Source organism: Protopterus annectens, chromosome 9.part0 (genome assembly GCF_019279795.1).
Source record: "Protopterus annectens isolate FY-2018-M chromosome 9.part0, PAN1.0, whole genome shotgun sequence".
Taxonomy (NCBI): domain Eukaryota; kingdom Metazoa; phylum Chordata; order Ceratodontiformes; family Protopteridae; genus Protopterus; species Protopterus annectens.
In genome coordinates, this window is record NC_056743.1 from 1714498405 (window position 1) to 1714524542 (window position 26138).

The following is a 26138-nucleotide window of genomic DNA, read 5'->3' on the forward strand; positions in this document are numbered from 1 at the left end:
CCAAGACTGTCTCTACCTTCTGGGTCTCTTAATGGAACTTGACGGGGGCGAACAGTTGGTTCAATAGGGACCGAAGTAGAGGGGCCAATAAACGGTCGTTGTCCAGCTGGTATGCTATTCGATGGAAAGCTGGAGGAGCTGCTATTTTCAAGCGCCTACATCCGAGAATGTAAAGCGTCCATTTTCTGTGACAACGCTAACAGGATTCTATTCATGTCTGTACCAGTGTTCCGATCATTGTCATCTTGTGGAGCACCTTCCAGTCGGAAGATAGCAGGAGTACTGGGACTGCTCAATCTCCCCGAGGCCATGAAGACAAGACAAGTGAAGAAAGACAGCACCACAAACTCAGTAAATGAAACCGGCAAGTGAGCAGTAACGCGTACAACCAGGAGTTCTCCCACGAAGCAGATAAATACTGTCAGACAAAGTATAGCTTGAACGCAGCTTTATTAATAAAAATAAAAGCGTTTTCGCTGTCAGTACAAGCTGGCAGCTTCCTCAGAATACACATAAAAACAATTGGCGCCAAAGCAAGCAACTATAAAATAAATTCGGAATAAGGAGTGTCATAATGACATCACTACTTCCTTATCCAAAATTTAAAGGCATCCTGACAAGTGCACAAGTTGCAAAACTTTTAAAAAAACTGAAAAACAGTAATATAAAATATTGTGCAGTAAATGCATACAAGTACGATAAACCCATCGAATACCACACAGAGATATATATATAAATCTGTTAAAAATAAGCTAATAAAAAAGCTATTAAAAATATCAGTGTGTAAAGTTAATACCAAAATCACTGGACATACACCTACCTACATAGAATAGGAAACATAGAAACATTGATGGATAAAGAATAGAACTATTGGACACCCCTCATAAAAGGTGAACTATGAATCACTTCTTAATGACAAAAATATATGTATATACTATATATGTAAATATCTTGACAATCGACAAGAATAAATGTATACATATTATCACTTGCTTTACAGCTAAATCAGACATCCCTATTTGGTGTAACTTCTCATTTTTAATATCACTGAGATGTTACAGTTGTCATTGAGGCCCGGGCAATGGAAGGCATTGAGCTTGATCTGCCATTCCAATTCACGTAGTTCCAGTAACAATGACAAAGGCCCCCCTCTAATACTAATCGGGATGTGATCAATACCCATAAAATGAAATTTATGTTCAGGAAAATTTTCAATGTGCCTGGCTAAAGCATTCTCTAATTTACCAGACCTAATGGCATAGACGTGTTCGTAAATACGCTGCCGTAATTTACGATCCGTCTTGCCAATATAAAATGCAGGACAGAATTTACAAAATGCTCCATAGATGACTGAAGTCGTGTTACAGTTGATAGTGTGATGGATGTAATATTTACTGTCATTCACAACAAAAAAGCTACCTGTTTTAATAAGTTGGCACCAATTACAGGAACCACAGGTAGTGGAGCCTTTACATTTGATGTAATTGACCTCCTGCCTAAGTTGCAAGAGTTCTTTTAGGTTCCTTCCTTTTCTAAACACCACCCTAGGGAAAGGGCCCAGTTTTTCAAAGAGGTGGATATCATTCCTGATGAAATCCCAATTTTTCTTCAATATGTTACAAATTCTCCCTGCATCACTGCTAAAGGCTGTGATAAAACTAGTGGCAAACTTGCATTTGGTTAAATTGTCAAACCTGCCACTACTAGCTGAGTGAGAGACATCGTCTATAGAATCCATATGGACAGCTGAATTTTCAGCTGTAACCAAGACAGCTTGGACCTTTAAAAGGGGTTTGAAAAAGCCTACTGCTTTCTTTATTTCAATTTCGATGATAATTTCATCGACCAGTGAATTGGGATAGCCTCTATTCAAAAATTGATTTTTAAGAAACTGGCATTCTTCCTTAAATGCTGAGTCAGAGTTGCACATACGTACCGCTCTGACCAGCTGGCCCTTAACGATGGCCCTTTTCTGTTTGAAAGGATGCTGACTAGAAAAATGTAAAAGCGAGTTGCAATATGTAGATTTCCTGAACACTTTGGAATGGTACATCTTATTGACGTCATCCTTCCCAAGGTTCACGTCCAAATAGTCAATTGTTCTGGTAGAAAAAGTAGATGTAAAACTCAGGAAGGGGGTGGTGTGATTCATGTAGTCCACTAGGGACATAGCTTCTGCTTCGTTACCTTTAAACAAGATGAAAATATCATCCAGGTAACGTGTGTAGAAGCATATCTGACCACTAAAGGTAAGATTTGATAAAATGAATTTAGTTTCTCAAAAGGCCATGAATATATTAGCCACACTGGCTCAAGAGGGGAGCCCATGGCTATACCTTGTTTTTGTAAAAAAATTTTATCATTAAAGATAAAAAAGTTGGAATCAAGGACTATACCAAGCAGTTCTGTGACTATACTAATTTCATTTTTTGTGGCACCCAAATCTTCTAATTTTAACCCTACCCACTCGGTAGCTTCCTGATGTGGTATCGATGTGTATAAATCAACCACATCTATTGTAAGGAAGTTGAGGTCATGATTGTATTCAATGCTGTCAATACTTTTGCAACTTGTGCACTTGTTAGGATGCCTTTAAATTTTGGATAAGGAAGTAGTGATGTCATTATGACACTCCTTATTCCGAATTTATTTTATAGTTGCTTGCTTTGGCGCCAATTGTTTTTATGTGTATTCTGAGGAAGCTGCCAGCTTGTACTGACAGCGAAAACGCTTTTATTTTTATTAATAAAGCTGCGTTCAAGCTATACTTTGTCTGACAGTATTTATCTGCTTCGTGGGAGAACTCCTGGTTGTACGCGTTACTGCTCACTTGCCGGTTTCATTTACTGAGTTTGTGGTGCTGTCTTTCTTCACTTGTCTTGTCTTCATGGCCTCGGGGAGATTGAGCAGTCCCAGTACTCCTGCTATCTTCCGACTGGAAGGTGCTCCACAAGATGACAATGATCGGAACACTGGTACAGACATGAATAGAATCCTGTTAGCGTTGTCACAGAAAATGGACGCTTTACATTCTCGGATGGAGGCGCTTGAAAACAGCAGCTCCTCCAGCCTTCCATCGAATAGCATACCAGCTGGACAACGACCGTTTATCAGCCCCTCCACTTCGGTTCCTATTGAACCAACTGTTCGCCCCCGTCAAGTTCCATTAAGAGACCCAGAAGGTAGAGACAGTCTTGGGGATAACAACGACTCACAGAACAGGGAGCTTATTGGTGTTCCGTCTATCTCCCAGTGGATCAACAATTTGGAAGCGTTCGCATTTCCTGGAGCGAATGCCATTGAACGACCGGCTTCTTCTGGTGAGTCACATTCCATATCAGTTGATTCGATTACTAGCAATTTAAAAACACTTGACATCAAACTCGTTAAATTAAAAAAATTGCAGTTGGAAGTATCTTACTTCCAACAATGCCTCAACGAGAATATTGTGCCTAAAGGCCTTCGTTCTTCTTTCTCTCCTTCGGGCCTCATTCAGGGGGCTGACTTTTTGTCTGAACTGGTTACACTTTTTGAAAGACAGGGGGCTCAACTATTGGAATTACTAATCAAGCATTATTCTCTGAACATCACTTTTTTAACAGAGGAAGTCAAACTATTGGACAACACTATTAAATCTGATATTGAATTCCTTCGATTTAAATTTGACTATGATAGAATCTTTATCAGTATCGAGGGGCTCATGACAAGATTAAAACAGAACAAAATCAAAAAACTTAACAGAGACAGAGTTGCTTACAGTCAGTCTCGTGCATACCCCAAAATTCAACCAGGGCCCAACACTGGGCTTGATAGTTTTGATGGGGTTGAATCTGAAGTGATATCTTCAGGTTCTGGTAATCATCCTGCTGACCGTAACCTACCTGTCTCCAAACCTAAACGTCCTAATAGATTGTATGCTAAGTCGAGCAACAATAATGACAGGTTTAAGAATAACCATTCTGACTCTGGACCTAATTCTGGTAATAATAATTTTTTAGGACAAACTCCACAACGACCTTACCAAACGAGGAGCCGGACCAGGAACAACTAAATTCTACGTCCTATAATGTAACATCGGATAATTTTGTGTCTCCTTCTTTACGTATCCAACACAACATGAATGGTGACTTCACTATTTACAACTTTTCTGATGTTACTTTGGCACCTGAGCTTGTTGAAATTATGTCCCGTGGTAATACTTTTGTGCCCAGTTCTGACTTTGATCTCACCAAAACTATCTTGGATTTAAAATGTTATACCAGGAAGTTAAACTTGGATTTAATTTTCAACAACTCTATGGCTCCATCTATGGCCGAGTTGAAGGTTCCGAGTACCTTCAACCCTCCCTTGCATTCTGGGTTAAAGGTCTTTGAAAATGTCTGTGAACTGGACATTAGACAACTAAAGTACACCAATAACAGGTCCAAGGGTAATCATTTCCAGAACATCACCTTTGACCAGAGAAAGGCATTATCTGATTTCAAATTACTTCCTATTCGGACAATTAAACCTGACAAAGGGGGAGGACTTGTGATTTTTAACAATAGTATGTATATTGATAAAATGTCTTCTGTCTTGAATTCTCCAGCTTACTGTCCCTCGTCCATCAGTGAAATGAATGGTAATAATAGGAGAATTAGGGTTACCTCAGGGACATGTTCCTGGAAGGCAGAATTGATATGGACCTTTACAATTTTTTAGATATCTCGTTCCCAAAAGTGCCAATGATGTTTGGCATCCCCAAGATACATAAAAATCTTGAGAACCCACCCATGAGGGCACTTATTGATGGAAGGTTTTCAATGACGTACAATAGTTCTAAACTCATTGACCATATCATCTTAAAATATTTAAAGAAAATACCGTCCATCTGTAAAGATTCTTGGTCTTTCCTCAGTAGTATTGACAGCATTGAATACAATCATGACCTCAACTTCCTTACAATAGATGTGGTTGATTTATACACATCGATACCACATCAGGAAGCTACCGAGTGGGTAGGGTTAAAATTAGAAGATTTGGGTGCCACAAAAAATGAAATTAGTATAGTCACAGAACTGCTTGGTATAGTCCTTGATTCCAACTTTTTTATCTTTAATGATAAAATTTTTTTACAAAAACAAGGTATAGCCATGGGCTCCCCCTGCGGAGCCAGTGTGGCTAATATATTCATGGCCTTTTGGGAAACTAAATTCATTTTATCAAATCTTACCTTTAGTGGTCAGATATGCTTCTACACACGTTACCTGGATGATATTTTCATCTTGTTTAAAGGTAACGAAGCAGAAGCTATGTCCCTAGTGGACTACATGAATCACACCACCCCCTTCCTGAGTTTTACATCTACTTTTTCTACCAGAACAATTGACTATTTGGACGTGAACCTCAGGAAGGATGACGTCAATAAGATGTACCATTCCAAAGTGTTCAGGAAATCTACATATTGCAACTCGCTTTTACACTTTTCTAGTCAGCATCCTTTCAAACAGAAAAGGGCCATTGTTAAGGGCCAGCTGGTCAGAGCGGTACGTATGTGCAACTCTGACTCAGCATTTAAGGAAGAATGCCAGTTTCTTAAAAATCAATTTTTGAATAGAGGCTATCCCAATTCACTGGTCGATGAAATTATCATCGAAATTGAAATAAAGAAAGCAGAAGGCTTCTTCAAACCCCTTTTAAAAGGTCCAAGCTGTCTTGGTTACAGCTGAAAATTCAGCTGTCCATATGGATTCTATAGACGATGTCTCTCACGCAGCTAGTAGTGGCAGGTTTGACAATTTAACCAAATGCAAGTTTGCCACTAGTTTTATCACAGCCTTTAGCAGTGATGCAGGGAGAATTTGTAACATATTGAAGAAAAATTGGGATTTCATCAGGAATGATATCCACCTCTTTGAAAAACTGGGCCCTTTCACTAGGGTGGTGTTTAGAAAAGGAAGGAACCTAAAAGAACTCTTGCAACTAAGGTAGGAGGTCAACTACATCAAATGTAAAGGCTCCACTACCTGTGGTTCCTGTAATTGGTGCCAACTTATTAAAACAGGTAGCTTTTTTGTTGTGAATGACAGTAAATATTACATCCATCACACCATCAACTGTAACACGACTTCAGTCATCTATGGAGCATTTTGTAAATTCTGTCCTGCATTTTATATTGGCAAGACGGATCGTAAATTAAGGCAGCGTATTTACGAACACGTCTATGCCATTAGGTCTGGTAAATTAGAGAATGCTTTAGCCAGGCACATTGAAAATTTTCCTGAACATAAATTTCATTTTATGGGTATTGATCACATCCCGATTAGTATTAGAGGGGGGCCTTTGTCATTGTTACTGGAACTACGTGAATTGGAATGGCAGATCAAGCTCAATGCCTTCCATTGCCCGGGCCTCAATGACAACTGTAACATCTCAGTGATATTAAAAATGAGAAGTTACACCAAATAGGGATGTCTGATTTAGCTGTAAAGCAAGTGATAATATGTATACATTTATTCTTGTCGATTGTCAAGATATTTACATATATAGTATATACATATATTTTTGTCATTAAGAAGTGATTCATAGTTCACCTTTTATGAGGGGTGTCCAATAGTTCTATTCTTTATCCATCAATTTTTCTATGTTTCCTATTTTATGTAGGTAGTTGTATGTCCAGTGATTTTGGTATTAACTTTACACACTGATATTTCTAATAGCCTTTTTTTAATAGCCTATTTTTAACAGATTTATATATATATCTCTGTGTGGTATTCGATGGGTTTATCGTACTTGTATGTATTAGCATTTACTGCACAATATTTTACATTACTGTTTTTCAGTTCTTTTTAAAAGTTTTGCAACTTGTGCACTTGTTAGGATGCCTTTAAATTTTGGATAAGGAAGTAGTGATGTCATTATGACACTCCTTATTCCGAATTTATTTTATAGTTGCTTGCTTTGGCGCCAATTGTTTTTATGTGTATTCTGAGGAAGCTGCCAGCTTGTACTGACAGCGAAAACGCTTTTATTTTTATTAATAAAGCTGCGTTCAAGCTATACTTTGTCTGACAGTATTTATCTGCTTCGTGGGAGAATTCCTGGTTGTACGCGTTACTGCTCACTTGCCGGTTTCATGTACACTGTTCCTGCATGCCAAGGAGTTTTTAGATATGCTCTAATTTGGTAGAACTAGTAATGTCACACACATCACCACAGGTAACATCAGTTAGCTCCACCCCCTCAAATGTCACAGTTTTACTAGCAATCTGCCTTGGTGACTATAGCATGTTCCCATCACTTGAGATGTGCCTGCATCAGAGGCAGAAATCCCTCACTCCATGAGTGGGTGAGCCATCCAAGCTGCTCTTTCCCATCCCTTCTCCCTGATTTCTTCAGCCCAAGTAGTGCCTTGGATTCTTTGACATCCACTTTAGCTACCACAAACTTACGGATACAGGACCTGAATTAATCATCTTATCCAAAAGGACACACCCAGTAGTGCAGCACTCCCCTTATGTTGCGCTGCAGTGTCAGGACTGACAAATAACCTAAGCATCAGGTGTGCAAACTGACTCCACAGCCTTCTCTTCTTCTAGCACCAAAGTTGAGTGTGCTACCTGTTGAGCCACTGAAACAACACTGTTAGCAGTTCCTTTATTTTAAATACTGCCACCCCTACTGAGATCAATATTCTACTAGTTTTTGCTTTTCTTCCCAGGTGTCACAGAATATTCTCAACTTTTCTACTCTTCACCTTTTACTCTCCTTTCACATTTACCCTCACCTTGTTAGCCACCTATAGGCTGCTTTATTTTACTGATCCATTTCCAGTTTTTCTGCAGCCATGACCTGTTTTTCTTTTACCACCACCTCTCTCACCTTCCTCATCTTAAGAAACATAAAAACAGCACACACATTGATGGAATTTTCTAACATACATGTATATATTCATTTACTTTAGTGGTTTATGTTATATTATGATAGCACAGTAACTGAACATTTATTTTTGAATACCATCTCTATGCTCTTACAAGGCTCAGAGAAACTAAAGTCTGTCCTAGTACTCAATGGGCATAATGCAGAGAATCAGTCCTGGATGGGAAGTCAAGTCTCCTGTACAACACACACACACACACGCAGACACACACACACACACACACACACACACACACACACACGCAGACACACACACACACACACACACACACACACACACACACACTGTGCAGAATTTAGAGGATTGCCAATTCATCTATCTGCATGCCTTTACGATGGAAGATGAAACAAAAAACTCCTACTAAAATCACCTGAAAACACAGGGAGGACATGTAGACTCTGCACAAAAGGTACCTTAGCTGGGAAGTAAACCACAGAACCAAGCTCTGTTATGCAGCACCTGCTAACAATTGTTCAACTGTGTAACCATACAACTGTACAGTGTACTGCAACTGCTCTCTACCTGATGATTAGACATGCATGCCACCTGGTATAACTACCAGTTTTCCTTTTAAGTTGTCAGACACGCTGATTCAGCACCCAGTTCTAAGAGTGATGTTTGAAAGTATTAGTGGAGATCTCTCTCTCTCTCTCTTCCTTTACTGCCCAGCTGCCCAATTTTCTTCCATGCTAGGAGCTATGGAACCTAGGACACCCCTGACAAAAATACAAAAGCAGCAAACCTAGCTTGAATGACAATGTACTGGCCCATTTAGGACCTTGGGTGGTGTTCTGTGGGCAGGATTCCCATATACAGGACAATGGCTGTAGAGCTTGGTGTATGGCATGTCTAGTAGTCTTCTTTCGGCTTTTCCCGGTTAGGGGTCGCCACAGCGGAACTCTGGACCGCTAATGATTGGTAGTTGATTTTTACATGCCGAGTTACCAGCCCTGACGCACAACCTTCAACGAAGGTACGCCCATTTACGCATGTCTCCACGCAGAAGACGCTCTAGCTGAGAATTGAACCAGACAGTGCCTTACTGTGAGGCGGTAGCATGTCTAAGTGGCCCAAATACTTTTAGCAGTGTTGCTACGATGGAGTCAGGTGAGCAGGCTGGTGTGGTAATTTTGTTGGGTCGGAATGTATCAAGCGAGTTGGGAACAGAAAAAAAGGATTATCAACTACAGCTGATGCATGTTGCAGGATTTTCTGTAAGACAGACAAACTATGGAACTTTCTATGTTGAAAGGTTGAGCCAATAAGTATCTTAGGTTTATTGTGTAGTCTGAAGCTGGTGTGGGGAACAGGCAGGTGAGGGATATAGATGTAGGGTGTGTTATTTTATTTTTGTGGTCTGTTGGGTACTTGTTAACTCATTAGTGAATGATACTGCATCAGTGGGATTTTAATGTATTTTCTGTGGTTTATTGCACTTTTTATTCCTTGGAATTGATCACACAGGGCTTATTTTAGAACTAAATCCATTGCACCTACCCTCTTTTACTATGATTAGTACCGTGCTTATTCACTTGCTTTAATAGTTTATAGGTTCATAGGTAGGTACTAGGCTATCTGCCCGAAGGCATTTATAAGCCTAGCTGGAATGTGTTGGCTTTTGCAACCCCCTTAGATTAGTTCCCTGTGCCTCTGTCCAGCAGAGCCACTGAAGTGATCCCCGGGGTATAGGTTCATAGGTAGGTAGGTAGTAGGCTATCTGCCCAACATTTAGTTTTTCTGTTTCCATCCTTTTTGCCTTGTACTCACTTTCCAATCCATGATTGTTCAAGCTAGCTCATCAATGTGATGAGTGATGTCATGTGATACTGTAGAAATATTGAGCTCTCGTTCCAGCTATTCCATGCCTAGTTTAATCACTTGTTGATGGGGAGGTTGTAGGTTTATGGTCAGGGTCAATGGAGAGCACTCATTTATTAGCACATGTATGTAATATATAAATATATTATATATATATATATATATATATATATATACACACACACACACACACACACATACATACATGTATCATACATATATACATACACATATACACACACACACACACACACACACACACACACACACACACACACACACACGTACCTAAATATTAAATGCACAGCTCAACATGCTTTCCCTACTACAAAACTGACGCTATTTCATTGTACTGGTATTCCTGTTCAGACAAAATGCAGGAACACTAAATGCTCATAGGTTAGTATTAGGCTAACTGCCCTTGTGGGGTATTTTAAGCCTAGCCAGTTACCCCATTTGAGAATTAAACCATGCACCTTGTATCGGTAAGGTAAACACTTTAACTGTGTTGCCAACCTCCCAACAATGTGTGTAAACTTGCATTCAGACATCTCTCTTTAATTTATCACTTACCAGGATTTGAACCCTGCATTACCTGTTTTCTTTCTTGAAACTCACTTCACTTACACCTTCTACCACAACAAATGTTTAAATATTGTTACTCTATGGGATGGTACTGATAACTACAGGATACACAATTATGCTGTTCTGACTAGGCAAACACACAGGCACACAGACACACTCACACCAGTTGACTGCAGTGAGATTAGAACCTCTACCTAATTAAACAGATTGAAGAAACTGGAACTTAATGCAAGAGCCACAGCACACAAGAAAGACAGTCCCCTGCATCAGAACAAACAGGAATAAGGTAGAAATAACAAATAACATTAAAGAATACTGTGAGTTACCTTTCTTAGGAGATGACTAACACTGAGGCCCCAGTACCTGTGCTGGTAAGACAGGAGGCATTGCCTTCCACCTTACAACAGACTGACCTGGAGGAAAACCCAGACCTATTTAACCTCCATGTAAGACAAAAAACAAACAAAAAAAACTTTAAAAAGCAGAATGGCAGGACAATACTTTGCGCAGAACAGAGTCACAGTATTCCATTACCGAGAGGAGAATTGTTGGTGATCAAGTGGGTGCTCTCATCATTGAACTAGTATCTCCACAACTGAGACTTTACATTGGTCACAGGCCATACCCCTTAATTATGGCTACAAAATCATCAGGATGGAACTACTAAATGTTTTAGATGGACACTCTCATTGCAACCATTTGAGTTTACTGCAAAATAACCAGTAAGGCTGACCCACCACAATGCAGAAAGCTGTCTATGGTTCACAACCCATCTAGTAGACCTGAAGGCTGGGGTGGGCAATGCAACATATCGTGATAGTTCTTGTGAAATGTTGCGTCAAAACATTGTATAGCTGAATCGAAACAAAGTATATAACACTGATGTACTCAGAATATTTGTGCAAATAGTGTAAACAATATTGTTTCTTTAAGACAGATGGCTATATCTTTGTATTAACATGAGAGATTTCCCACATGAACTATTGTTAACGACCAATTATTCTTTTAAAATTTTGTATAAAAGGTTAACTATGACCCTGTTAAAGAAACAGATCTCTCAGTGCAGGGAAGTTTATGCTCTGAACAGCACTGCTACAGTTCAAGGAAGGGTGCTGTCTCAAATAAGACATTCCAAAATAACCTAAAAAAACCTGAACATCTTCTACTATGAATGCAGAAAGAAGAAAACTGGTTAAACGCTCCTTTAGCCTGTTCTTTTGTGGGACTAAAACAAAAGGTCCATTACATATTTTATTTTGCTTCACCAAATGCCTTTTTCTTCTGTTTAATAAAACTACATTACTGCAAGTACTGGTGGACTGTGCTGCATTACTTTATACTGCCTCTATGTATATTACAAATGCATCTGCGGTGATTGATCAAAACATTAAAACATTGAAAAACTGATTGATGCCGATGTGCTGAAAAATTAACCTAGTGAAAACCTAAACTAACAAAATACTAAAGATCTCAGAAGGAAACCTGTAATCAAGCTAAAAAAAGGTAATCAAGCTAAAAAAACTTCTCAAATGCCGACTACAACCTCCTAAGGGAGAATATCTACAGCTTCACACCACCACCCCTCTCAGAGGATGCAGACAACTATGCTAAACAGTATGGCAATGCAGTACACAAGCACCAATACAACCGCATGGACTCAGCCATACCCAAGAGAACTAAAACATACTCCTCAAGGAAACACAAATCTGTTTGGTGGACATTCGCTATCAACAGGCTTCACAACAAAAGGAAAAAAACTGCTGTCCAAGGGTAAAAAGGAACATATTCCCAATTGGAAAAACTCCCTCCTTAGCCTCAACAAGCAAATTAGATCACTAGTGAAAGCCTCCAAAGCCAATTATGAATCAAAACTAGCTTCCGAAACAAAAAGAAACCACAAAGCCTTCTTCAGTTACATCAGGAACTTCCATGGCAAAGCCCAGGTTTGTTCCAAATTAGTACTTAACAGTATCACTTACACTTATCCTGTTAACTCAGCCAACCTGCTAGTAGATAGGTTCAGTGCAAACTTCACCCCTTGTCCCTCTCAAGGTCCTTTTCAATATCCCTGATACTTGTCCCACACCTCACATCTCCATAGATCAAGTGCTAAAGGTCCTATCCAAGGCAAAGAACACAGCTTTCATGGGACCTGATGTTATCCCAGGCTGTATTGTGCACCATCAACAGCAAGAAATGGCTTCGCCGTTGAGCACCCTATTCAACCACAACCTAAGTAAAGGCTTCATTCCAGCAGAGTGAAGAACTGCCATTGTCATCTCCTTGCACAAAGGTGGTACCACTATTGACCCTGGAAACTATTGCCCCGTTAGCTTGACAAGTCTAATCTGTAAAGTCATGGAGCATATTATTATGGATCTCATAAACAAAGACATAGGCAATCTCCAAGCACTTGAGCCCACCTAGTTCGGATTCTTCAAGGGAAAATCTTGCCTGTTGAACCTGGTTGACTTCTTTGAGACTGTCACTAAGGCCCTGGATGAGGGAAAGTCAGTGCATACAGCTTACCTTGACTTGGCCAAGACCTTTGACACAATCCCCCACCCGGACATCATCGAAAAGCTAAACACAACTTGGTGTAAATCCTTATCTCATCATGTGGGTGGCCAACTGGCTCACCGAGAGGACCCTCAGTCAAAATAGGCACCTCCACCTCCGACAGCAGGCCTGTAACTAGTGGAGTTCCCCAGGGATCTGTCCTGGGGGCCCTACTGTTTGGCGTATACTTCTCAGAGGTCCAAGCAAAGACAAAAGGCCTGTGGCTGACCAAGTTTGCGGATGACTGTAAGTTGGGTGCTGTCACTGACTCCCTAAATGATGTTAACATACTGCAAGAAAGTCTCACAGCAACTAATGACTGGTGCCAACATCATGGCTTCAAGCTAAACACAAAAAAATGTATCATCATACCATTCTGCAAAAACATGATCCCTACTGAATGCCACATCAACGGCAACACCTTAAGCACACAACCTGTGGTGATAGACCTGGGCACTCAGGTTGACCATCAGGTTTGACCATCGTGTAGCAGCAGTGGTTAGAAAAGCCTTATACTTGGTTCATCTCATAAGTAAAGGGATTGCATCCAGAAAAAAGGAAGTCATTACCTCTCTATAGGCCTCCCTCATTAGACCAATAACTTTGTATAATGCTCATTTGGTATGTACCTCTCCAAACATTTGCACCAAATGGAAAGGCCACTGAAATAGGAAAGTCCTACTAGGACAGCTGAACTTTATCTGGAGTTAATCATTCTCTTTAATTGATAGCAGGTGTGTACCCATGAAGACTGAATGCTGTGATTAAATCAAAAGGTGCTTCAACAAAGTATTAGTTTAAGGGTGTGCACACACAACAAAGTATTAGTTTAAGGATGTGCACACTTATGCAACCAGCGTAATGTACGTTTTTTTATATTTTTCCCCTAACAGATTTCTTTGTTTTTCAATTGAATTGTGCAGATTATGTCACATTAAATGTGGGAAAAGTTTTGAAATGAGTTATTGTGGTGTCATTTTTTGTCACAAAAACTTGGCATTTTAACAGGAGTTTGTAAACTTTTTATATCCACTGTATATTCCCAAGTCTGCCTACAAGTCATTAGTTATTTTATTACAAGTTAATGTCCTGCCTGTCACTATCCGCTTTGTTTTTCACATGTCTTTTGCCTTTCAGTATAAAACAGTCATTGAAGTAAAGCTGATTTAACATTAAATGCACATCTGGCCCGGTAGAATAGAGTCAGAAAAGTTGCAATCTGAAGTTACTTTGGAAACAAAAGCAGAACTACAATTATTGGCAATCCATTACGAATACAAACAGCAAAACTGCCAGATTCGCTCCCAGCTGTCTGATGTACAGCCTCTAAATGAAACCTCGCAAGTACCAGTTTCAAGAAGTGCTACCATGGAAACTACCATTTTCTTAACATTGCTTGACCAAAACTGCAACACACAATTGTGCTGTGCCTGGTGCAGGCACACTTATAACGTCCTTTTGAGCTTGTGTCTGTTTTGTTGCTGGTGGATGCTGGTTAATAGTTATGCTTTCATTGCAGGCAGCTCAGTTATTTCCTAAATTAAAGTTGCAAATAAACCCCAAGAATCTGTCGAACAATTCACGTTCTAAATGCACACACCTCTCACACTCACAGCATTAGAAGCCATTGCACTAGTGATCTTTACAAATCGTTAGCAGACGGTCAGGAAGAAGAGCAAATTTGGTCTAAATATAGCAAACTCGTATACAGATAGCTAATACGAGTCTCTGTATGTGTTTAGTTCAAACGTAGAAGACGAGTCTTAGGGCAACATGTGCTATGTCGAAATTATTGCAGATGGGAGGACTGTCAAATAGTTTAACAGGTCTGTATGATTACATCATAGCTTTATTTATTCACCTTTCGAAAGTGACAGCTGTTAGAGGCAGTGAGCAGCGTATGCACATTTTACTTATATGTTTTTATATACATATAAAGGCACAGACGCATGGGGCTGCAGAATGATTAAAAAGCAATTTTATGAAAGATCATCTTACCAGTACTAAGCAGAGTAACGCACAAGAATCCACAAAACAGCAATTTATCCATTATGGAACACAAAAATCCAGGCAGTGAAATAAGGGAATATCCAAAGGTAATAATATCGTTCCAAAAGTTAACTCCCGACAGTTCTGACGGTACCGTTATGAAGGCGTCTGTCAGTAAATTTGCCAGTGGCTGTTTAACTCTTAATGACTCGGTGCGGCACGCGGAGTACTTTACCGTTATATACGTTTAGTGAAAAACAGAGAGAAAACCCTAAGTTGCCGCTCCCTCCCTCTCCCTCTCTCTCTCTCTCTCTGCGTTCTGCTTTTCTGATTTGTTCGCCACTTCAGCTCTGATTTCCCTTTCTCTTTCAGTGTAATACCGACGGAATTTCCCAGAATTTTATTTAATTCCTGGTGGGCAGCGAACAAAGTTTCAGAACACGTACAACTTGCTTCCTGAGGAGAAGGGGAATTTTTCTAGTCAGGGGACGACCAGCTTTCTTGGCTTGCTAGCCCCCAGCCCCCCCCCCCCCCAATTAATCCTTCTTCACTGTTCCTTCCTCCTTCTTTGTAAATGCCTACATTTACAGAAATGGAGCAGGGCACCCTGTACCCGCATGTAGTTTAAAGTAATCTACTAATTTCATAACCATTCAAACGCTCTGTGTGTGCATTTTAACACGATATACCGCACGCTATGGATGCAGGCGAGCGTACACAAGGCAAGAGGGATTGTAAAGACTTTATCTGTTTTCTGTATTCATTTTATTATTTGGAACGTAGCATTATGTCCATATTAAGTGAGCTGAATTTCCATTACGCTTAATCAGAGACACATGAAAACAAAGCACAACCGTGCGAGCAGGAGCAGCTCACTGTAAGAGTACATGCTCGTGTGGGTGAACACAACAGCAGTAACAATGTACCAAAGGGATTTTGCCTAGCCTGCCTAGGGTCATATCCAAACCTCCAGGCCAATTTACAGAGCTTCTTGAGACATCCCTTCGAGCATAAACTTCTCATTGTCTACTATGGATCTATCTATGGCGTACAAGAAAAGGGTCTTGCCGTTCTATCTTTTGTGCTCATCATACTTCTCAAGTACTGTGTACCTCATTGTGAGGAATGTTCCTCATTTGCGGTCTTAAGTTCATGTTCCTCAAAGTTCCACATTGAAAGGCTCTGTCACACGTTCAGTGTTAGGAACTTTTTAACTGATATCCATGGTAAATAGAAAATAATCATATTAATTCACCATAATATCGTTTTTATAAGTAAAACCAGCACATTTTAACCATCCTGTGATCTTCCTACTACAAATTGTTAGTAAGCTGTTAGTGTGTGTTCCACATTTTGCCCATTTGTTCCACATTATGAAGGTTACTGTTCCTCATTTTGAACATAGAAGGTTGAAAACTATGATGTTCATGTGTCCACCTGCAACAGGGCACCATGAACCCCCTAAACTCTTGGACTGTAGAGCCAATGAGAACCCATGCCCTAGCAAACACACCTTTCAGTGTGTATGCTTGGGCATACAAAGCTATTAGTGTTGGCCAGAGCAATAATAATGAAGCCCCAAACTAGGACAAAATGGAAAAGAGATAACAGAGGTCCAAGGAATACTTGTTGGGTGCCTGCTAGATCTGGCTGATCATAATCATGTAACCATGTTAGGGTCAGGTGAGTGGGAACTTAGACTGCAGAGGTGCTTACTTATTCAAACATTTACTGTTATGTGAGCTGCACACACAGTTGTGCCACGTTCATGTTAGTGTTCATCACTGCAATGATATTCTGTGAGTGGAAAGTTCTGTAGTTGTAGAAGGAATGCCAGCAGAGAGGAGGAGGTCAGAGCATACTGTACCTTTCCAGATTGTCCTGACAAACCCCATTCCTTTCTGGGATTGTATGGCTCACAAATGCTCTGACCTGCTACAGTCTTATAAAAAGCTGCAATTATTGCTGTAACACTACTGGATTCTATGCAACAGGTTCATTGGTTACTGATTACTGAAGATGATAAGAGGCCTAGTCATACATTCCCAAGGTAGTTTTTATCCCTTATATTTTTGCATACAAATAATCCAGAGAAGGGTTGAACAAGGATATACTGGAACATTTACATATCTCCTATATCCATGAGGTGAAGGATACTAAACTATAGGTGAATTTGTGGTTATCATTCCATTTATCCAAATTATCTTTGAATAGCACTGAGAATTACTTTGCTTTATACAGAGTGGAAGATGGTTCCAGAGAATCAGCATTACAGCTGCCATCTGCCATAAAAGGGTTAGTTGGTGAAAAAGAAATCAGATGGCAGCTGAAGCTTAACGCCTCATGCCATCCTGGTTTAAACGAAGTGATCCCAACCAAACCACTCTTGAGATAGATGGTGTTAATCAAAAGTTAATTTGCAACATCTCAATATATGTAGGGGTATTTTATTATCCCTGAAGTTGAAAGGGTTACATTTTGCACTTTTTATTTTTCATTTTCTACTTTATTTTTTGTTTTTATTTTTTTATTTAATATTCTATGTCAGTATACTACATTTTAATACATTACAAAGTTTGTAACACAACACGTTGATACATGTAGGGTCTTTGCATGATTTTTTGTATCCTACGCTGCATTTTAAATTGTTTGAGTCAGTATCATTTTTGGTACTATAGCTTTAAATGGCTGTGTGATTTGATTTAATACTGTTAACCTGGATGATGTTTTGGCGGTTTTTTTACTATTTAAATCCTGTATATGGCATTTTTTAACTGTTCTGATGAAGTGTATGGTTTACACGAAAGCGCTTAACTCATCGTGTTAAGTCTTTTATTGTTGGATTAATAAACCTGGTTTCAAGAAAATTGTGGATCGTGGTGCATCCTTGGGTTGTTGGTGTGCTTTTTGGAAGTATTTTGCAAATATGATTGAGATCCCTTGAGTGGGTGTTTATGACACCATTGCACTTGAAAATGTGTAATAAGTTTGACAGAGCAGGGTTTGTTGAAGCTGGAAACAAGTTGCAGAGGTTTCCTCTCAGTATCCTGTATCATACTAACAAGAGGGATAAGGCTTTGAGACAGTCTGCATAATTTTTATGATTTAGACCCTTGATTATTTTAGTCAGAAATTGTTGTGATTATTCCAGATGTGATAAGTATTTGGACAAGTACACACCGTAAGGGACATTATACTCAATGATCAGCCTAATGAGTGCCAAGTGCAGTGGGACAGTTACATCCCTGGATCTGGACAAAATAACTTTAGGTATAGACTGTGTTATGAAAAAGACATCCTAACCACAGTGGATGCATGGTGTTCAAAACATAGTTCAGTGTAAACATTGTTTCCCACATAGCTAACTATTTTCAGTGGTGTGTTGTCAATGTGATGGTTACAAGGATGCAATTATACAGTTCTTTGCATTTAGTTTTAGTCCACGGTTTTGACACCAGCTATTTCTTATTGACAGGCTGTCTTGGATAATCTTGGTGTATTCTGGGGAGTTTATAATGGCACCAAATTTATATTGATCTGCAAACTTGGTCAAACACACACCATTGACATTAGCTTTGTCTGCTGAGAAGTAAATGTCAAAGAGGAGTGGCCCAGGGAATGAACTCTGGGGTACACCTTTAGAGACAGATCTTTCAGAGGAGGTAGAGCTGCCCCTCCTAACTTCTTGGGTCCTATTTGTGAGCCAGCTTGCTATCCAATGAGCTATATAGGGATTGACATTTAGCTGGGTGTGTTTATTTTTGATACCTGAGTGTAGGATGGTGCTGAATGCCTTTGAGAGGCATAGATATGTGGTCTACACTATTTTTCCCTCATCCATTGCTTCAGTCATTTTCTTTAAAGAAGTCAACCAAGTTAAGTAGGCAGGACATGCCCTTGATAAATCCAAACTGGACTGGGACACGAATCTGTAGGTTACCTATATCCTTGTTTATTAATTCCATAACAGGTTCATAGGTATTTACTAGGCGAACGACCACAAGGGCCTTTTTAAGCCTAGCCATGCATCCCAGATCTCTGACAAGTTCTTGTACCCTTGATAAATGTAAGCAGGGGCTTGAGAGATGAAGCATTTACAAGCAGTGGTCTTGGAGATGAACCATTTAAAGGCTGCCTGTGTCCATCACAGACATAGTTTGTAAACCAGCGAGAAATTTCCTGTTCCCTTTCCAATTGTTGAAGTTACACTTGAATTGGATTAGGGAGGAACTCTGCTTCATGTGGATGGAGAGCCAGTTCAAGAGACAGGGTAGTCTCTGGGATACCTACCTGTCTCTCCAGCAGGTTCTGTTTAAATCACAGGCAAAGTTTAAGTTTTTAGAGAGGGTAATTCTGGTGCTGTTTGTTTTGCAAATATGGAGGAGGTCCATCAGAGTGGAGCCTGACAATGCCTTGCATGCCAGGCGTAGACCTCCCCTCAACAGTCTGTAGGAGACAGAATACTGGGATAGGGCCTTGAGGCAGTCAGTCTGCATAGGGCATGCTACTTACACCCTGTATTCTTTTAGTGAGGAACCTTTGTGAACTTTCCAATTGTTGGACGTGCCTGGTTAGGTACATATTAAAGAAATGTTATATTCAATGATAGGTGTGATGAATGCTGAATACAGTGGAAAATTTACTTCTTTGGACCTAGATACCATACCTTTGTTTATAAGTTGTGTGACACCTCACCACTGGCCCAGTAAACAAGGAGCATCAGTCCTCACCACTGGCAATAGTGGGGCACGTACACTGGGAGAATGACAAGTACACACACAGTATTTCCAGATCCAGCTCTCTGCATCAAGTGCAATTTCCCTCAAGAGCACACAAAGACCACAGTTAGACGGGGCTGGTTTCTCCCTATTTTTCCAGATTCCCCTATAAGGCTCCCCACTGGCACAGGTATAGAGCTGAGTTCTTAGCCAGGGTTCCAAGCCAAGTCCTCCAACACTCTCTCTGTCCAACCAATGCTTCGTGTCCCTGCCCAAGTAGCTGACACACACAAACTGTTGGAGATTTGTTTTACACACACACACACACATACACACACACACACACACACACACACACACACACACACACACACACACACACCTGGGAAAGGTTGGCACAGGTTTACTAGTTATGCCCCCCTTCTGTCCAGACTATATATAAGGTAGTTGCCACTGTCACCAGAACCCCTTATCAGCTACTTTAAGGCCCTTAACAAAGGGTAGTTTGATCAAGTGTAAGGATATTAGGAGTGGCCCACACAGTGTCACCAAATAAATATATATCTACAAAGATCAGTCACAATTAAAGGTTTTAATATATTTAACAATAAATAATAAAAGAACAAGAAAATACTAAGTATATATTCATAGTGACATTAGAGTTCATAGGTTGATACTAGGCTATCTGCTCTAGGGCATTTATAAGCCTAGCCAGAGTATGTTTGGCTTTCGCCACCCTTTTAGATTAGTTGACTGTGCCTCTGTATAGTAGGTCACAGAAGATAGCCCTTTTAAGGTTAGTTTACTGTGCCTCTGTCTAGCAGGGACACAGAAGAGATCCCAGGGGTAAACGTACGATCTCCCATCCACTCGTCAAGATTTCTCTTGAAGAGGGTAAGTGAGGGGCTCTGCCTAACATGGATTGGGATTTTGTTCCAGAGTGAGGGGAGCCTCTGGGATATGAATCTGTCCCTCTAGCATGTCCTATTTACTTCTGTGCTGTGGTTTAAGTCCCTGGAGCGTGTAGCTCAAAACACAGGGAATATTTAAAATAATAGTGAAAGACAAAAGAATGCACAAACCACCAAGAATAATGTCGCACAAGCAGTATGCAGACAATGAGAGCCAGTGAGCCCTGAAATATTCCAATGTGTGCTTTAAATCAAGCCAACACGTCTAGTCCAGTACAATTCAGTACAAGGATGCTTTCTTTATTCAGACAAACAAGAAAGCATAAGTGCTTTCATTCCAAAAATAAAAGCAGGAACTTCATCAGATACAAGGAAATTAAGGAAGTAAACTGTTTCAAATAGGAAATCTTACATGACATCACTTCCGGGATTAGTGAAAACCACTCACAAGTCTGAAACAGTCTTCTGGAACAGAAGTCTGAAACACTACACATAAATGTTTCAGCACAAAACAGTATAAATATCAAAATATAAAACTATATAAAAACTGATTGTGCAAATGTCAACACCCTAAACTATGTATTATAAACACAAGAATGTTGTTGTTGTTTGTCTTTCGGCTTTTTCCCAGTAAGGGGTCACCACAGCAGAACTCCGGTCTGCTAATGATTGGCAGTAGATTTTTACGAAATGCCGAGGTGCCAGATCAACGCCCAACCTTCAACAAAGGCATGCCCATTTACGCACGCATGTCTTTCGAACACAAGAATAAATATGCAAATATGTGTATATATAAAAATGCTTTTAAGATGCTTTTGAAAAAATATGTATGTATATAAAAACATATAAGTAAAATATGCATACAATTAAAAATCCATTAGGAACAAATTAATCAATTTCATGTACATATACATATAACAGGTATGAAGGCGATTAAAAAAAACATTTTTTTGTACCATATCTATATCTAAAGGGAATGTTTCACCTCTCAAGAGCCCTCAATTTAAGAAGACTGCTTATGGAAAGGCTGCCATTTATGCCCGGCCAATGAGTGGCATCAAGTCATAATTGCCATATGTAATTAGTCGTAATTGCCATAGGTAATTAGGTAAATAGGTAATTGATAGGTACATATCAAAGAAACATTACACTCAATGATAGGTGTGATGAATGCTGAATACAGTGGAAAAATTACTTCTTTGGACCTAGATACCATACCTTTGTTTATAAGTTGTGTGACACCCCACCACTGGCCCAGTAAACAAGGAGCATCAGTCCTCACCACTGGCAACAGTGGGGCACGTAGACTGGGAGGATGGCAAGTACACGCACAGTATTTCCAGATGCAGCTCTCTGCATCAAGTGCAATTTCCCTCAAGAGCACACAGAGACCACAGTCAGATGGGGCTGGTTTCTCCCTCTTTTTCCAGATCTCCTATAAGGCTCCCCACTGGCACAGGTATAGAGCTGAGTCCTTAGCCAGGGTTCCCAGCCAAGTCCTCCAACACTCTCTCTGTCCAACCAATGCTTCATGTCCCTGCCCAAGTAGCTGACACACACACACGCCTGGAGATTTGTTTTACGCACACACACACACACACACACACACACACACACACACACACACACACACACACACACACACACACACCTGGGAAAGGTTGGCACAGATTTACTAGTTATGCCCCCTTCTGCCCAGACTATATATAAGGTAGTTACCACTGTTACCAGAACTCTTTATCAGCTACTTTAAGGCCCTTAACAAAGGGTGTCCAATTTTACTGTGTAACATTAATACTAATATATATGGTAGTTTGATCAAGAGTAAGGATATTAGGAATGGCCCACACAGTGTCACCAAATAAATATGCAAGCACTCTCAAAATGTATATATATATATATACATATATATATATATATATATATATATATATATATATATATATATATATATACATACATACACATATATATATATAAATATATATATATATATATATATATATATATATATATATATATATACACATATACAAAGAGCAATCACAATGAAAGGTTTAAATATATTTAATAATAAATAATAAAAAAACAAGAAAATACTAAGTATATATTCACAGTGACATCAGAGTTCAAAACACAGGGAATATTTAAAATAACATTGCAGGATAGGCTCGGATAAATAAAGAAAAAAACAATATCTAAACTAAGCTTCACTATAGTCCTGACTGTATCTAAGATAATGACTATTTCCTATTCAACTTACTTAATTAGAGCAATGCAGGTGATGTGGTGAATGGTTCTCCTTCTTGTCAGGTCCAAGACAGATTACAGAATGCTCTTCCTCTCTAACATTACTGCTGAGATAGCTTGCAGAATGACATTATTTCTGGTCATCTGACTTCTAGTTCTCATGTAAACCCCTCATTGCTGGCAGCTGGCAATATTTAGCACCTACCTGTAAAAATACACACCCAAGGGCTTTTGCTCAGATCTTTGGCAGGTGCTGGAAGTCATAAAACAATTGCATTCCTCTGTGCTTCCAGACTGTAATTAGTTCACCCCAAATACAATACAGAAAGCCTCCTAGTACAGAGTCTCTGTCTCTGGCTGCATTGATACCTGTGAGATAGCATCTTTACGGCCTAGCTTATAAAGTTATTTTGTTTCAGATATTTTTCTAAAGTTTGCTGGACTGAGGTTAACCCTCCAGTTTCCCCTGTTAAAACATATTCATTTATACAGTTACAATAGTGCATGAACATTTCTGTTCTCTCCAGTAACGCACACTGGGCATACATTTCAAACACAAGCACTTTACAAATACCTTTTCAGTACAAACATCTGTAAAAATTAGTTTGCTATTCACATGACATACTATTCTAATACATTTGTAACACCAGCATCTTGTATGAATCAGCTTGATATTCACAATTGACATATAATTATTTACAAAATTCCAGCTAGCTGTGCTGGCAGTACCTCCTTTCATCACAAGTCTCAAGAAGGAAGTTTTTAAGATGGCTTTAAACATAGAACCCCTTTCCAAATCTGCTTCTGTAAGAAGGATGAGGTCAGTGGAGGTTCCAGAGGCAAACACATTGAAATGACTGACAAGTGCAATTTGACAGAAGTATAGGAATCAGGCTTGGCTATGAATTCTGACAGATACTGCATAACCTACAGCTCTGGGTACTACTTTTTTAAGAAATGTTCTTGGAATGGTACCAAATTGAAACATTATTCCAGCTAGCGAGCTGAACTGTTCTATTGCTAGTTCTTCTAGCTTCATGCAGTATGTAAACAACTTTAGCTGATAGCCTCTCCTTTAGTGGTATCAGGCTTCATACTGTCAGCATTATGGTCCTTAGAGCTAGGTGCACCAGGGCTCCTTTTCTCTGATTCAGATGTGTGCTGTGCCAGTGTAGACACAGTGGTCCATGGTGGTCTAATTGGATCAGTGCAGAGAATCATGATTGATAGGATAAGAAGGGGTGATCAGTATAATATTTGCCCCACATGCCTTTACCTTTTGCAACACACTTGAGATCAGGACAGAGTGGAATGACAGTTAATAAACCTTCTTTCTGTGAAAGGCTGAAGGCATCTGTCACCCAGGCTTTTGGAACTGTAGAAACAGACTTTCAGTGAGTGCTTTTCCTCTGAGGCAAAGAGGTCCACTAATAACATCCCCCACCGCTTGAAGATGACCTGAAAGACTTTGGGTCTGACTTCCACATATAATTATTGATCCATAATGTGCTTAGTTTGTCCACAAGTGTGTTTTGCTTTGAGAAAATATGGGCAGCCTATAGGTGGTGTCCTGTTAGAAGTGCTGTATTTGGCGCCAGCAAGGCAACTCTACACAGCTGATAGCAGTGTGTGTGTGTGTGTGTGTGTGTGTGTGTGTGTGTGTGTGTGTGTGTGTGTGTGTGTGTGTGTGCTGCCATGTTCATTCACATACCACATCACCATGGTGTCATCCATCACTACTCTCAGTGGGCCCAGTCTAACAACTCATATGAAGACCCTATGGGACAAGAGCAGAACCATAACTTCATTTACATGTTTTTTCTTGTCTTGCATGTTCCTGCTGCAGGTTCCACTTAAGCTGAGGCATGCAAAATACACCCCCATTCCTTGTCTGAGGCTTCCATGGTTAGTGTAGATCAATATGTATGTATACCTTTAAGAAGCTTTCTAGGGGCTTGCACATGTGTATAAATACTGAGCAAGTGCAAGCTTGACTGCCATTTTGTAGTAAGCTGTTGAGATGTAAGCATGTATTTCTGTGTATTCTATCAATCAGTTAATTTATATTTGGTACTGCTGCTATCCATCCTGATGTGTTTCTGTGTAATAAAGCATATAAACAAACTACCCCACCTGTTCAACTTCACTTGTAAAACAAGACAAATGACATGGTGTCAGAATGGGATCCTGATTCAAAATTAAGAGGCACTCAGTTAATGGTGGAGGAATATAGAAGAATAGATCATCCCTACATAACTCAAAAAGAAAAGTCAGAAACAGATTTCAGGTGTCAAAACTTGCTTAAATGATTTCTTATTTACAAAATATAAAACAAAACACTCAGAATGCTCTAAATGAATTTCTAGTCAAACAAAATGTACGAAACTGCAAGATATTGATAAAAATATTCGAAATAACTATGGAAAATGTCTGAAATAAAGTCTGAATCGCATAAAATGTTTAAAATAAGGAAAATGACCAAATTTTTTTGCTATGTCTTACTTTTTCACATTAATTAAAACTACACGAGATATCCAAAGTATATAAAGTGTTAACAAGTTTGTGTAGTATTACAGTACAGTTATTTTACAAAGTATAGCCATTTCAAAGCATATTTCGCAAAGTACAGTATTTCAAAGAGTTTATTGTGCATTTGAATGTTATTACAAGTACTGGCTGTGTGTGCATTTTCGTATATAATTACAAGGACCATTTTTTACAGTGTGTTTGGACATACTTTGTTGGCATGGCAGACTGATTTCGAAAACCAAGTCCTCTTGTATTTGATAATAATATTGCAGAGAATTGGAGTGTGTTTGAGCAGGAGTACAATATTTTCATACAAGCAGCATTTTCTGATAAAGATGACCATACAAAGGCATTTATTCTGCTTAATTTAGCTGGTTCAGAAACCATAGAAAGAGAGTGTTAATTTGTGAATGCACCTGCTGTATTTGCAGGAGATGGGGAAAACCATCATATAGTGGTACCAGCTGAGTCAAGAGAAGACCCAAAGTGCTTAAAATGTAAATTTTGAGAAATGTGTATCCCCCAAATGAATATTACAATGGAAAGGCACTTATTTTACATGATATCAAAAGCCTGGTGAAACTTTTGCAGCATATATAACTGATTTGAGAAACAAGGCTAAAACATGCATATCTGGTGATTTAAGGGATGAGTTGTTAAAAGAAGGACTTGTGTGTGGTATTAAAGATGATGCTGTGAGAAAGATTTTGCTTCATGACAGTGATTTAACTTTGAATAAGGCCATTGCGATTTGTCAGATAGATGAGTTTACAGAAAAGCTCATAAATATGCTTACAAATGAAAAATGCATGCTTCCAGTTACTTCTAACGCTAATGGTGATAGTATGCACATGGTTAAAA

General features: G+C 39.4%; 1 protein-coding gene across 1 annotated transcript in view; it reads right to left on the reverse strand.

Annotated features, from left to right (window-relative positions):
• The window catches only part of LOC122812230 (intercellular adhesion molecule 5-like), a 423548-nt gene extending 408237 nt beyond the window's left edge, over positions 1-15311 (reverse strand). The window contains exon 1 of the mRNA XM_044084585.1: positions 14879-15311. Within this exon, the coding sequence (XP_043940520.1) occupies positions 14879-14930 (52 nt within the window). The 5' untranslated portion in view covers positions 14931-15311. The remainder of the gene's footprint in view (positions 1-14878) is intronic.
• Between the last annotated feature and the right edge of the window lie 10827 nt (positions 15312-26138).